The sequence below is a fragment of the Thamnophis elegans genome, chromosome 9 (assembly GCF_009769535.1).
Source record: "Thamnophis elegans isolate rThaEle1 chromosome 9, rThaEle1.pri, whole genome shotgun sequence".
NCBI lineage: Eukaryota > Metazoa > Chordata > Lepidosauria > Squamata > Colubridae > Thamnophis > Thamnophis elegans.
In genome coordinates this window covers 14415870-14431673 of record NC_045549.1, presented here as the reverse complement: position 1 = coordinate 14431673, position 15804 = coordinate 14415870, and the positions used below count along the sequence as shown (strand labels likewise).

General features: G+C 40.9%; 1 protein-coding gene across 4 annotated transcripts in view; it reads left to right on the top strand.

The window, feature by feature from the left end:
* The window catches only part of FAM13A (family with sequence similarity 13 member A), a 171234-nt gene that overhangs the window by 138344 nt on the left and 17086 nt on the right, over window positions 1-15804 (top strand). For all 4 annotated transcript variants that reach the window (XM_032223956.1, XM_032223959.1, XM_032223957.1 and 1 more), the window contains 2 exons: window positions 2412-2556; window positions 13804-14017. In XM_032223956.1, the coding sequence (XP_032079847.1) occupies window positions 2412-2556; window positions 13804-14017 (359 nt within the window). The remainder of the gene's footprint in view (window positions 1-2411; window positions 2557-13803; window positions 14018-15804) is intronic.

Genomic DNA, 15804 nt, shown 5'->3' with positions numbered 1-15804 from the left:
TTTTCTTTCTAGAGGTGATGGCTTTCCCCTTGGTGGTGCTTACTGAATTATGGTGAGAATCCTACAAGATAGTGTGGCTTTTTTGGCTTTTACAAAACTCAAAATTATATGTTATCAGAGGTGGTGATAACAAACAGTTTGAATGGGCTGATTATTGATAACTGAATACTCCATCTGAGGTTATAGGCAACATTCTTTAAACACAAGCTTCTAGTCAGCAGTAGGGAAAGAGAGGCCATCCTGTTTATGTTTCTGGACTTCTATTGGACCAGGTGGGTGATTGGCTTCATCTAACCAAGCAGGAGTTTTTGTTCTTAAGATTTTGTTTATTGTATTGGAAGAATTCAGCCAACTGTGGTCGTTGAATAAATCATGGTTAATGGTGCAATGTGTGCCTATCAAAACAAGTGTAGACAGAAGAAATGCTATGTTGTTTGTGAGGATGTTGGCTTTGAAATTTGAGATTGGACCATTTTCCCTAAAGAAAATGGGACTATTTTGGATACTGGGTGGAATCTGTTCTCTCATCTCTTTTCTTGGAGCTGGCTTGGCAGAATGAAGCCTACAGCACAAATATATTATTCCTTAGATTTCTAGAACATCTGTGGTTTGATTGTATGTCACTTTCCTGGCGCTGGGCTGCTCTGGCAACCTTCTTAAACGTGTGTAGTTTTATGGGTCTAACATGAAATCTAGATTTTATTTCAGCATCCTGAAAACCTTACCGCTAACCCTATAGCTGGACAAAATTGTATACTTAGGCTGCATTTCTAAATATATAGCCTAGGGGACATAAAGCGGCTGAATCAATATATATAGAATTGTGCGACTCAAGATTTGTTTTGTTTTCATGTGCTTTTGAACTTCCAGGCAACCATCTGAAAGCAGCGCTGATTATTTGCATTACAATCAACAGAGCAAAGTGCAGTTTTATTTCCCACCATCCTTTTAATTCAGCATATTGGCAAATTCCACAGCGGATTAATGTTAACAGTTCCCACTGTAGATGCTGGGGGGGGAGGGGGGAGAGAACTGCAGGGAGTTACACAGAGTTTCAGATGCACAGATAAATACTGACTGTTCTAAAGAAAGAAATCACAGTTAAAAGTCGGCTGGCACCTTTTGTGAGCCGTTCGTCTTTTTACAATAGCGTCTGTTAACTTGCTTTTAACTCTTTCCCTAGTATTTCTGTCCTTTCTAATCGTATGGGGGGGGATCTCTAAGTCTCTCTTGCCGTTTTTCCTTCCCTATCTGTTTTCTCCCCGAGTTATAAGTAAAGACCTTATATGTTTGCATAGATCAGGCACGTTCCTCTGATAGTCCCTTTGCATTAAATTTCTCTACATTTTGCAAATGAAAACCGCGTGCTCTGATGCCCAAAACATAAAGTCAGACAGGATAAGCGTACAAAACCAGGAACAAGAGGGCAAGAGTTTAATCTGTCCAGACACATAGGACATATCGGGTATCTGGTGAGTGGGCACGGTGCAAAATGCTCTCGTTTCTTTCTTCGAACGTACATTATAGATCGTCTCCTCAGCAGTTTTTAGATTGGGGGGGGGGGGAGAGAGAGAGAGAGAGTGATGAAGATTTGTTGGAATGAGAAGCATTCCTGGTCTGTGGCTTACTCTGCAGGCCCCTACCCCTTCCAGTTTATTAAACTCCAAAGCCCGCTATGATTTCAGTTTGCGCAACAGCGGCTTGTAATATCCCAGAGGTCCTCCATAAATAGGCATGCTTTCCCCACGCCCAGCTAGAAAACAACCACAGGAAGCCAAGGACTTGCAAGCAGAGCCAGCGCAACTCCGCTGGCATTCGGAGAGCTATACCGCAGCACAGCTTGCTGGAGAGAAGAGCCTTTGCGTGCCTTTCGCTCTGCTGCCGTCTGCAGCAAGAAAACTCCACTTCCTCCAGGGAAGAAGGAAGACAAGGAGTGTCCTCAACTTCCAAGAGAGATTTTTGTGGCACTGTAGCCTTAGCAACCGCAGCTTCTTCTTAGGTGATGCATTTTTGGGGGAACTCAGAACTTTTAAGGGGAAATGCAGTCTTTGTTCTCATTGCTTTTTCCTTTTCAAGCCGTTCACGGATAAACTCGACGGATCGCTTACTCAGTTGGAGGGAAGCAACTTCTCAGCTCCCTTCTCTGTTTCTTTAGTCAAGAAGGTTTTTTTGGAGCAAAAGTTTTTTATTTTATTTTTCAACTTGTGTAAGTGATCCATGAGCATTGAAATGAGTAATTGGGGGGAAAAGACTGGATACTAAAAGGCTCCCCTTTTTCAATTTGCCTCTATAGAAAGGAAAAGGGCTGTTTTGGTTTTTGTGCGTGTGTGATTATTTACATCTCTACTTCCCGTTTTATACTGAATTTTGCAAAAGGTTTTTATTCTTTGCTTTGGGGGGATGTGTTGCAGAGCTCAAATATGAAGATCCAGGAACATCCCGGCGTTCCTGAAGTCAAGTTGCAGAGGAACCAAGAAATAGATGGCCAGGAAGACACTTTCATACCAGAAATCCCTCATCTGGACCTGTCAACCTTGTGCAGTGACAACTGGGAAGGTAGGACTGCTTGGGTTTTTTAAAAAGTTTTATTTTTATTTCTCATGCATACATTCACAAATATACAATCTCATAACTATTATTAATAATATGTGTCATCTTTTAACATTTACAATTTTTCTCCCCCTAAAGTTAAAAATACAATTGAGATTGCTTTTCTACACCCATCTTATTTTACCCTACTTCTTCCTTCCTTCCCTCTCTTCTTCTTTACTTTCTTCTTTCCTCCTCTCCTTTCCCTTCTCTTTTTCTCCTTCCACTCCCTCACTCCTCCCCTCTTCTTCCCTTTCCTACCCTCTCTCCTACTCTTACTTCCCCTCCATTCCTTCCTCTCCTTTTCCATGTCTTCTTTCCCTCTCCTTTCTTATCTTCTCTTCCTAAGGTAGGATTGCTTGTTGAGCATGAATGAGACAGCTTTTATTTCAGCTGGACTGCATGTTTTACTTCTGCCTTGACTTTCTCTCTTGTTTCTGGGATGATAAGTGACAGTATTCCCCAGCCTGTTCAGATGTCTTCAACAGTAGCTTCTCAATCTGTTGAGTTGCTCATCTGAAGAACACTGATCTGGGGAAAGTTAATCTGTAGAATCTAATAAACTATTTGAATACAAGAGCTGAACCTTTGCTGCCAAAGATGCCATTGAGCATTCTTTTCAGGAATATAACCCAGAGAAAAAGTAAAAGAAACATTTTTTTTTTGCCTCTTTACTTGTCGTGTTCAGTTGATTGCTAACATTTTGCAGCTTAAAGGTCTCCCTTCTGGCAAATCAGCTAAAAGATGCCTTAATAAATCCCTGAGTCCTTCTATGGGGAGCACATTTGTCCCTAAGGTCAATTAATAAACATGTATTGTCTGAGGGAATGAAAGATGGCTTAAGTTGGTATTTTTGTATTCATGCTTAACTGTCTAATTTTTTTAAAAAAAAAACTATTCCCATGTATAATATGGTTCAGTTAAGAGAATTCTCCCCACCATTTTTTAAAGGATCTTAAAATCATTGATTCGCCCAAGGTAAAATGGGTGTAACCAATGTTCTGATTTCTTTCTCTTTGTAGCAAGGCAGAGATATTTAGCATTAGCAGTTCTAACTCTGATTGCATATATGAATACATACTTTTATTGCCTGCTGTGAAATAACAGATTAACAGAGTTGGAAGGGACCTTGTAGGCCATCTAGTCCAACCCCCTGCTCAAGCAGGAGACCCTACACCACTTCTGACAAATGGCAGTCCAATCTCTTCTTGAAAGCCTCCAGTGATGAAGCTCCCACAACCTCCAAAGGCAACTTCTGTTCCATTGGTTGATTGTTCTCAGTCAGAAAATGTCTCCTTATTTCCAGGTTGAATCTCTCCTTGGTCAGTTTCCATCCATTATTCCTTGTCTGGCCTTCCGGTGCCTTGGAAAATAGCTTGACCCCTTCCTCTCTATGGCAGCCCCTCAAATATTGGAGTACTGCTATCATGACTCCCCTGGTCCTTCTCTACACTAGACTAGCCATGCCCAGTTCCTGCAACCGTTCATCGTAGGTTTTAGTCTCCAGTCCCCTAATCATCTACCATCATAAGACTTAGTGTTTCAAGGTTATTCACTACAGTGGAATAAATGCTAAGTAAGCATCTCCAATCTCTTCTTGAAAGTCTCAAGTGATGATGCCCAACTAATGGGTAATAGAATTACTTTCATTTGTTTACATTATCTTTACAAGGAAAGGAACATGGTATTAGGGGCGGGGTTCCTAGCAAACTGTTTTGTTGGTATCCACTCATTTAAATGGCAAAGAGTGCTTTAAGTCATGCTAGTAAAAACAGTGATTGGAAACATTGGAAGAACATTGCTAGCACACATTTTGGTTTTTTAGAGAACCTAGTCCCTCCTCCCCCCCCCCCCCCCCCCAAGCACTTAAGGTACATTTCATTACTGCATTTTTGTATTTGGGGGTGTAACTGGAAAGTTTGTCCGTTAATGGCAGTTCCTTTCACTAGGAAGAGTGAAATCTCAACTTTGACAACTTGAAGATGAATGGACTTCAACTCCCAGGATTCCCCAGCTAGCAAGGGTAGAGAGTTGGATGGTGTACGTGATCCCTTCCAACTCTTACGTTCTGTGACTCTATGGAAATGTTCAAAGTGTCTGTCTATCTGGACCAAAGCCTTTTGGAATGGATGCCAAGTTGTGTCCACATGCTATTTTTGTATCAGTTCAGAATTCTAAAGCAGGCTCAAATATACTAGCTGATATGCAAACTTGCCCCATCAGCTGTTGTGGGTATTTGTGGTCGAATATACCAGATGATATAACTTTCTTTTTACAGTTTGACAGTGTATTAGATGCTTTTCCCTTAGATCTAAAGAACCCCTCCAGCCACATTTATTTCCTTATATATTCTAGTTAGCTCTGCTCCAAAAAGGATCATTTTGTTGTTATATTTTCAAAGGTAATCTGAATAAAGTTGTATTCTTCCCTGTGGTTTTAGAAGTCAGGGATGAAATGAGAACATTTTTTTTCTTTTTCATTTTTTTTCTAAAGAATATGGAAAGGCTACAGAATGGATAATGCTTCTCTTAATCTTTTGAAATCATTACATTGCTTGATGCAAATTCCACATTTTAGAAGTGAGAACAGGAAATACAACTTCTTTCTGAAATGTACCACTAGTTGTTTCGGATATTGATTAGAATTTATACACTACCTAGAGTCGCTTTTTCAGGGAGAAAATTCAGCTTCTGAATATGATATATCAGTAAATAAATAATAAAATAGAACAAAATCATGTGGAAAGAGAGGTCAGAGAACATTGGAGGTGCGTGTTATAATCTCATCTTGACTATTTTATAATCCTGAACCTTGGACTGACAAATCATGATGCTCATGATTTAGTTGTTAGTTAGGTGGAGCGATTTAGAAGTATTTGATTTAGCTGAACGTATTCCTTGTCTTGTCTCACAATCTAAACAGTAGTTTGGATTGTCCCTAATCTGAATCATGGATAATTGAACAGAGGGTTGGAATAGCATTGCCTAGACCAGTGGTGAACCTCAGCATCTTTAAGATGTGTACGCGTAAATTCTGGGAATTGAAGTCCATAATCTGAAAGTTGCTGGGGTTGAGATACATTGGCTTAGGCCAACAATGTGAATATTCTACATATAAGAGTGCCCATTTTCTACTGAATTAATACTCTTCTCTTAAACACGCTCTGGATTCAAAGAAGTAAAAATGGAAAATTAGTAAGTAATTATTGATACTGATAATCCATTCGCTGAAAATTTTGTTTAATGTAGAATATAGAATTGTGTAGGGATGTGGTGGCTCAGTGGCTAAGATGCTGGGCTTGTCGATCAGAAGGTTGGCACTTCAGCGGTTCGAATCCCTAGCGCCACGTAACAGAGTGAGCTCCCATTACTTGTCCCAGCTTCTGCCAACCTAGCAGTTCGAAAGCTCTTTTAAGAAATGCAAGTAGAAAAATAGGGACCACTTTGGTGGGAAGGTAACAGCGCTCCATGCGCCTTCGGCATTTAGTCATGCCTGCCCCATAAGACATCTTCGGACAGCGCTGGCTCTTCGGCTTAGAAACGAAGATGAGCACCGTCCCTAGAGCTGGAAACGACTAGCACGCATGTGTAGGGGAACTTTTTATCTTTCCTTATAGTATTATGTAGCGCTTTTTAGGTTTTTTAGATGAAAGTTAAGGAGATCAAATTCCAACACTATCCTTATACGAGCAAATGAGAATATTTGGCAAGTCACAACGCAGATTGTGAATGTCTCTAGAGACAATTTTCTGTTCTGTTTTGTGTCCATTGAAACACTTCTTTAACTTCAGGCCATATACTGTGCCCTACATTTTGGGATGATTAAGATTAAGGCCTTTTTCTTATGACAATTCTTCATATACTTAAAGAATATCATAATATCCACTTCTAATATTCCTACAGATAAGTAAATATCTTCCATTCTAAGGAATTATAAAATTAGGAAAGTTTGGAAGTAGACATAAATTTTCTTGAAAAAGGTAAAATCAATACTTACCCCAAACTATTTTACCATTTTTCTCTCTTTTATATGCTAGTTTTAATTTATGCTAGGTATGCTTTGTTAGTTTTAATTTATTCCGGCAGTATGATTTGTTATATCTTTGAGGCATTTTATGACACAGATGTCATCTCTGTGTGTAATATTTCAGATATTCACAAATTAAATATACCCAAGAGGAGGACTTGTGATCAGTGGTTTAGTTTTCTTAGTTGACAGGAAATTTTTCGGTCCTCTGAATTTGTGCTGTATTACCTCACATGATCTTAATGTCTTCAACTCTGTTAATATTGACACTTTCTGGAACATTTTGATTGCAAAAGTTAACACTGTAATAACCACCTACACGGCCCTATATAAGAATGAATAGCAGATGGCATGAACACATGCTGTCTAACTTTTCAGCAGAATGTTTTGTTTTGTTTTTACAGTCATGAGGTATAAAATCCTTTCCATTTTTCTCCAGTTACCGTGTTTCCCCGAAAATACGACATGTCCTGATAATAAGGTCATGCCACATTTTTCGGGTGCGAAAAATGTAAGCCCTCCCCCGAAAATAAGCCCTCTGGACAACCCTACCCCCTCCAGCCAGCCAGAGCGCCACTCACTGACCTAGCGGTATCCTGAAGGCACCAAGCCGCAGGAAGGGGGTGGGGGGTGCAAAGGCATGCGTTGCTTGGCGCCTTTGGGATACCGCTAGGTCAGTGAACGGTGCTGTGTCCAGCTGGAGAGGGGGGTTGCTGGGCAGTTGCTCTCTTGCGAGAAGGCTCCCAAAGAGCCAGGCACAGCCTCAGGGTTAAACAAGCAGCCACCTGGCAAACCCCCTTTCCGGCCAGGCCCAGCGCCACTCACTGACCTAGGGGTATTGCCAAGCTGCATGAGCGGCTGTTCGCCGCCCTCCAGCTCCCACAGCTTGGCGCCTTCGGAATGCCCCTAGGTCAGTGAATGGGGCTCTGCATGGCTGGAGAGGGAGGTTGCGTGAGCGGCTTTTCCGCTCCCCGCTCGTGCGCCTCCCAGCCTTACAATGCTTCCACTGCTGCCGCCACATGGCTTTTTCTGCGGCTTCCAAAGCATGGAGGTAGGATGCTGAGTCTTCCGGAAGTTGCCATTCTGGGAATACGCTCTATGGTTATATGCTCTGCCAGCAGCCAGCCCACCACCATAGAGCGTGCTCCCAGAGCGGCCGCCCTGGCCCTGCAGGGAGAGCTAGGTCAGAGCATGGTGAGGCTGGGAGGCACAGGAGCTGGGGATGGAACAGGAGCTCGCACAACTTCCCTTTCCAGCCAGGCAGAGCACCATGCACTGATCTAAGGGTATCCCTAATGCACCAAGCTGCGGGAGCTGGGGGGAGGGCAGAGCACCACGTGGCTCAGCGCCTTTGGGATATCACTGGGTCGTGAGTGGCGCTCTGCCTGGCTGGAAAGGGGGATTGCCGGGCATGGCTGGTGTGTTGGCACTCCTGCGACAGCCCAACACAGCCGTTTGCCCCTGAGGCTGTGCCTGGCTCTTCGGGCACCCGCTCGCAAGAGAGCAGCCACCCGGCAACCTCCTCAAAAAATAAGCCCCCCCAATAATAAGGCCCAATTAATATTTGGGGGGGGGGCAAAAGAAAATAAGTCCCTGTCTTATTTTCAGGGAAACACGGCATTCGTTTTTATAAATAACACATAACAAGAAAAAAAGAATTACTCTATAAGGGTTGGAGGTTGTTTTTGTTTTTAAGTAGTAGTGATGTTTGTGGATTTCTAATGTGCTTGCTAGAAAGATTTATTACATTAGTGATCTCAAGAACAGGGCCTTCTCTGTGATATCTCAATTCTAGCAAGCTATCCTTCCTTCAAATTTTATTTTTCCTTGACTGAAGTTAAATAGGACTTAAAGAACACGTTGTTCTACTTTATTTTTAAATCAATAGATCCCCATCTTTATTCTGTAAATTGAAATTATTTCTATTGTTGTTTTCATTCTAAATACATTTAGTGAATTACATTTCTTGTGTTCTAATTTAAATACCTACTATGTTTGCCCCTAAAGAAAGTGCTTCTTCACCACTCAATATAAATAAGGTAAAACAAAGTTTCTGGTCAGGTTTGAGTATATGAAATGATAAGAATGATTTATTTGCCTTGCTTTTATTGGCATATTTTATAAGACTAAACAACATTACCCCGTTGGATCAGATTAAAAAAAATTCAATCTGTATGTAACAACTGATATATCCTACAAACTATGAAGCGGAGCTTTGTGGAATTAAATCATCATTAATGATGTCTGCAAAGTATCTTGTACTTGAAGATCAGTTGCTTGAACAGGAAGTTTACGTAATTTGTTAAACTTTTAATCCTTTTTTCACAGTTATAAAGTATTGCCAAAATCTTCTACTCTGTACTTTTTAAGAATAAATTCATCCAGATCAAATTCTTCCCCACTTGTGCAATGACTCAATTTCATGGAAGATGTCCACTATCTTCCCTTCTTCCTCAATATTGTCCATTTCATGCTTTTGCTCAAAAGCCTTGTGTCTCCTTCATGTAGGAGAGAGACAAATGAGGAAATACTGGACCTATGGAATCTTTGAGACATAATGGTTCTTTGTTTACGGAATGCCAACTCAAAATCTAGGGAAAAAAAGATATTGCAGTTGAGCATAGAGGGAAGATAACTATTATGGCAAATAATTGAGCTCCTCCCAAATTTTAATTAATAACTTACTTTTGATAGCCATCTGACTCAGTTTTATTCCTGATGGGGTATTAATATGATACACAAGATCATTGGCAGTAAGTATTTTAAGGTGGCTTAGGTAAAGGTTTCCCCACACATGCGTGCTAGTTGTTTCCGGCTCTAGGGGGCCGTGCTCATGTCCGTTTCTAACCTGAAGAGCCAACACTGTTCGGAGATGTCTCCGTGGTCCTGTAGCTGGCATGACTAAATGCCAAAGACGCACGGAGCGCTGTTACCTTCCCAATCCCTATTTTTCTACTTGCATTTTTTACATACTTTTGAACTGCTAAGTTGGCAGAAGCTGGGACAAGTATAACGGGAGCTCACTATGTTACGTGGCACTAGGGATTCAAACCACTGAACTGCCAAGCTTCTGATCGACAAGCTCAGCGTCTTAGCCACTGAGCCACCGCGTCCCATCCATAAAAACTGAATAATGATATTTTTTCTGAAATGGTGTAGGGTCTCCTGCTTGAGCAGTGGGTTGGCAGGTCAGAAAACAAGGCAACTTGAGGTTGTAAGAGATTTGGACACTTGACAGCATAACTCCTGAATTAACGCAGACCTGGCTGATGATTCTTGACATGCTGGTTTTTGTTTTTTAATTCAGAAAGTTTTATTCGTGGGGCAATATTATCGTGGAATTTTGTTATGGATCTGGAAATTTTCTACTTACTCCTAGATTTTTCTGAATATGTAGGCCAAAACACCAGTAATCTTATAAGAGAAAGTTGGCAGTCAGTGATTTTGGAATGAGTTTTAGGAATGTAAGGATTGGTTGCTGGCTTATGCATGATCAGAACTAAGCGCCTTCATATGCTTTTCCTGCTTCTAAAGCTCTAGGAAGAGCTTTTATAGCAGTTATTTACTTCTAATTTATTTCTTGGGAATTTTTTCATCGTTGCCTCCATCTGGAATCACAGAACCACAAATTGTAAAACCAATTAATCCAGCGTGCCCAGTAAGAGCATGCAAACCAGCTTAGTAAACTATCAACTTATAAATAAGACTTCTTGTGGGAATTATCACAAAGCATGAACATTTCTTTCGGTTTCTTCCAAAATGCTGTTCTCCCTAACTTTCTATTCTCATTTTCCTACTCTCTCATCTCCCCCACAGCCTGTACTTTAAATTTGTTCAATTAAGCAAAATGGTGGAATTGAGATAATTATTACTTTCTGATAGTACTTTGAAATTAAGTTCGGTTAAGTAAAAATGGGATGAGTTGAATCTGAATGGTTTACAGCTTGTAACAAAAAACAAATGAGCAATCGTAAAGGAAAGGATATTGATGTTGGATAAATTCTCTTACCTGGTCATTTGAAAGTAACCAGAGCCTAGTTATAGATGCAGAATTGTGGAATAAAATTGGATGATGTCACAATAGAAAGGAAGAATAACGCTCTGTTTGAGCGTACGTGGCAGGTATGATTGACCTGTCCACTGGGAAGTCTTCATCTTTGAGGGTGTAGAAAGACTGGTACAAGACAAAACTTCAGTGGTCCCAACAATTTGAGGAGACTTTTAGTATTCCTATAGATCCATGATGGCAAATCTATGGCACACGTGCCAGAGGTGACACACAGAGCCCTCTCTGTGGGCATGTGCACCGTTGCCCTAGCTCAGCCAGTTGACCGTTGGGTTTCTGAGGTGCGCATGCGTACCAGTTAGCTGGTCGTCAGGTTTCTGGTACGCGTGCATGCGCCTTCCGGTTTGGCCACTCTATGCCTAAAAGGTTTGCCATCACTGCTATAGATTCTTAAACCTTAAAAATATAAAAATGCTTTATATTGCATATTGAGAAAATACACGCTACTGGTCTTTCCAGATCTTTGTTTGCCTTTTCTAAATCATGTATTTTTCTAAACTATGGTATTTATCTGGCATTTCTGCAGACTAAACGAAGGACTTAATTCATTACAGAGGTCTTTTGCTGCCGCAAATTATACTTTTAATTATTATATATAATTATAATTGCAGATTTAGCACCTGCATCCATTCGGAAGCTATAGGGTAATTGTTTCTTACTTTCTTTTAAAAAGAAGTTCCCAATCCTTTCATTTATGTAGCTCTTTACATCATCACAGAGGATTTTGGAGAAGCATCTTTAAAGCCAGGAGTCCACATTGCAACATCTGCAGGCACTATGATGCACAAGTCTTTGGATGGCACCTGCAAAATCCCAAAATAGAATAATTTTGTTTTTTTTTTAATAGCCAACATTGCACTAAGATTATTATCAAATCTCACAGCGTGTCAATGTTAGTATCTCAAATCCAAAAAATGTTGGGCAAGAAAGCTAAAGCAAAGAAGAACCAAGTCCCGGGGCTGTCTTAACGCATGCGCCTGATGGGCACTTTCTCGTGGGCCCCACAAGCATAGGGGCCCCATATTAATCGGTGTATGTTAACCCTTCAATGCACCTTATATCACATAAATACAGCAACACATTTATTACATCTTACTGCATTTTTTAAATTAATACTAACATGAAATATATGTTTAATTTTATCGACCATTTACATTTTTATTCCTGCGAGTAGTTGTTGTAGAGGCCCCAGAACACTGCTTTTCCCGGGGCCCGTAATGCTGTTAAGACTATCAAGTCCTGGGGTTTTTGGAAGTGATTTCTGTTCTGGAAGTTGCTTGATGAAGGAGTAGATTTGGCAGTACTACATTGCAAAATGGTGAGAACATGCTGTGGGAGAATCCAAAATAGTATTTCCTTCCAGACCCTCTTTCAGTCCTAGTCTGTCCCATGGGAATGCTCTGTAAGTTCATAAACATTCTTTTGACTTCCGAAGGGCAGATATTTCAGCAGTTATAAAAATGGTTCATGTAAAATGCCTTCTCTCTGGCCAAATATAGTGCTCGCAAGTCTGTTTAGAAGCGGATATATCCTGAATTTTGAAAATGTAGCGAAAGGGCACTGAACTTAAATATCATAAGCGCCAAACTATCCACAGTCTGTTTGCTGCCCTTGAAAATAACCCATTTCTTGGACATAGACGATGACTTTTTATTTCTAATTCTACCAAGGATCCAGAACTAACAAATAGCACCCAATTTACATTCATGGATAGTAGTTAATAAGACTGTTGGAGTGACACAATCTTTTTGACTTGGAAACTTTCAATCAATGCAAAATGAAGAGCTTCATAGGCACTAATATCATATACCGTATTTTCTGGAGTATAAGACGCACCAAGTTTTCAAAGAGGTAAATTTTAAAAAACGTTTTTGCACTCTGCAGACCTCCCAACCCTCTGCACGCCTCATTTTTGGTGAAAAATGAGGCATGCAGAGAGTTTGAGAGCCTGCAAAGCACTCCTGGGGGCAAAAACGAGCAAAAAATGGAAATAGGCCTGTTTTGCCAAAAAAAAGGGGGGGAGCATGCATAGCCTTTAGGAGGCTTGTAGAGTGCTCCTGGGGGCTGGGGGACATTTTTCACTCGTTTCTGCCCTCCCCAGCCCCCGTAAGCACGTTGCAGGCCTCCCAAAGCTGCTGCAGGTCCATTTTTGTGAAGGGGGCAGGGTTTCAGGAGGCCAAAAATGTATATAAGGCACCCAGTGTATAAGACACCCAGATTTTCACTGTCTTTTTTGGGTGGGAAAGTGTGTCTTGTGCTCCGAAAAATATGGCAAGCTTTGTTGCATTTATTTGCTTCCAGTGTGTTTCTGGGCCAATTCAAATTACTGTATTAGGTTTGACCTCCGCAGAGTTTAACCTTCATAACTAATTCAACACCTGCCGTGTGCTTACCTTAAGGTCATCAGCAGAATCTCTTTCTTCAATCTAAATCCAGAGATTTGCTGTGAAACAGCTGTCCTCCAGCTTTGGAACACACATTTAGAAAAGTAATCCTCACCTCTTTTTAGTGAGGAACCTTTGTTACAATTGCTCTCCCAAGCATTTTAGAAGCATGACTTTATTTATCCGAAGGGAAAAAAAGATTAACTTTTCCCCAAGTATAATCTGTGGCTCAAGTAGAAGAGTTATCTAAAGCTTGATAGAATAAAGGAAGTCAATGAATATTTTTCCATCTATCATTTGATGGTAAGTGGGCTTTGCAAATGAATATAATTACCTTCCTTTGGGGTCACTAGGACACAACCTGCAATATATTTTGAATTCTTAATGACTTGTTTTATATTGTCTGTGCTGGGGGGGGGTATTTTTCCATCGTTTCCTCAGTTTGCTTGCCGGATTTTTAGGATTGTGATTTCTACCTTATGAAAAGTTTAATTATGTGCAATAGTTAGAGCAGGGGTCTCCAAACTTGGCCATTTAAGACTTGTGGACTTCAACTCCCAGAATTCTTCAGCCACCTGTGGCTGAGGAATTCTGGGAGTTTTAGTCCACAAGTCTTAAAAGTTGCCAAGTTTGGAGACCCCTGAGCTAAAGACTTAACAGTCACTGAGTATTTATAGTCAAGCCAAACACAATTGCAGACCAAGCTCCCCATTGTTGTTCCTCTCCTCTGTTTTCCAGAACCTGTCCCTGCCTTTTCCTCCTGGCAGCGTAATGACGTAGAGTCCGATGAAGCTCGTCTTTCCCCTCAGGCTGGACGCCTCATTCAGCAGCTTCTGGATGAAGACAGTGACCCAATGCTGTCCCCTCGCTTTTATAACTATGGGCAAAGTCAGCAGTACTTGGATGACACAGAAGTACCTCCTTCTCCACCCAATTCTCATTCATTCATGAGGTAGGTTGGCTGGTCATTACTTGGGTAAGACTTCAGCTTCCTTACCGAACTGCTCCAGAATTCCAGCCACCCATTTCTTCCAACTAAACTGGTCTGACCTAGGCTTCCCAGGAGCATGAAGCAAACTCTAGTCCCGACAAAAAACCCTTTTATTAATTTACTGTGAATTCTGCTCATTCACATCCAGCAAAGTCTTTCAAGGGAGGATTTACAGTCACAGGCCTTATCTGGCTTGGAGAGCTGACAGGCCGATATCTGCAAAACTTGGCAAGGAGTCTCGGAGAGTCACAAACCAATTAAGCGAACGACTTGTCTCCTGAAAACTCCACTCCCTTTTCACTCCTCTTTTATTTTCTCTGGGAGGGGCCATTTATCGTTCACTTGTGGCTTTCCAAGTCAACTCCAGTCCTTTAGCTGTTCCCTTCATCTGGCAACTCTGTGCATGTGCACACTGGGAACAGGTTCCAGCTGTTCGTCTGCCTCACTGATGTCTGACTCTGAAGGCAGCTGATAACTGGCATACAGTTCTGACCCTCTCTCTGCCTCCAACACAGAGCCCTCATCAAAACCTTCCCCAGACTCCAGGACTGGCCCATGTTCCTCCCCAACTTCTTCACTGTCTGAATCTGCTGCCAGCTCTGATGGCTGTTGGCGGGCCACAACATAAACCTAGACTCCTTCCCGTTGTGCCGTTATTCTATTTTTAGCAGATACTCAATACAATAGGTTTTTGGACATACTCCGTCTGCAATTCAGAATTCTCTGTGATTTAGAGGAGAGACTGTCCTTCATGGTTTTATTTCAAAGATCTCCCATGTTTCTTCATATTTTGTTCTAGCTGAGATTGTGAAAGGAAAAAGAAGAGTAGGTCCACATTTGGGAATGTTTAATTAACGTAAACATCCCGCAGGGGAGAAAAGGGGAACTGAAAAAATATAAAGCTAGGATTTTGTTCAGAAAATGTCTTGCAGGTGATGGCAGTTGAAACTATTTTCTCCACCAACATGGAGTATTGTGTCCCATTTCATGATTGTAGCATTTTATTTTGCTGTGCATGTAAACTAGATTTTTAAGGCAAAGAATATAATTTGGTAATCTTAACAAAATATATTAAATATATGATCTCAGATGCCATCTTGACAGTTAATCTCAGTTTTAAGGCATGGAACAAAATGTAATACTCTGTTTCCCTAAAAATACCCCCCCCCCCCCGGGATTTAAAAAACCCAACTGGGCTTTTGAGCGCATACACTAAAATAAGCCCTCCCCTGAAAATAACCCCTCCCTGAGAATATTGCAACACAGCAGCTGCCATGAGATGACATGCTCGCCACCTCCTGTACCTCAAAAATAATAAGACCTCTCTGAAAATAAGGCCAAGTGCTTATTTCAGGGATCAAAAGAAAATAAGACCTTCTCTTATTATCGGGGAAACACGGTAGTACAGTGATATCAAAGGAGGCAAACACAGGACATCTGGAATCAAACATCCAGTTTCTATCCAATAAACAGCATTGGTTCTATATTCTAATTTGTGTCTTCGTACATCTTCTGATCCTGTGGTTTTCTATTCAGTCATCATTTATATATGTTTGCATTATGCATTTTCATGCAATCAATGACTTGTTTTGAAATTCTACCTTTTGCATTTCTGTGGAGAACTGTGGAGGAGATCTGGAAAGAGTTGTCTTCCTAAGGTTTGGAGTTTTCTCCAGCCAAAGCTGGGAGTGATTATATATATATATATATATATATATATATATATATATATATATATATATATATAT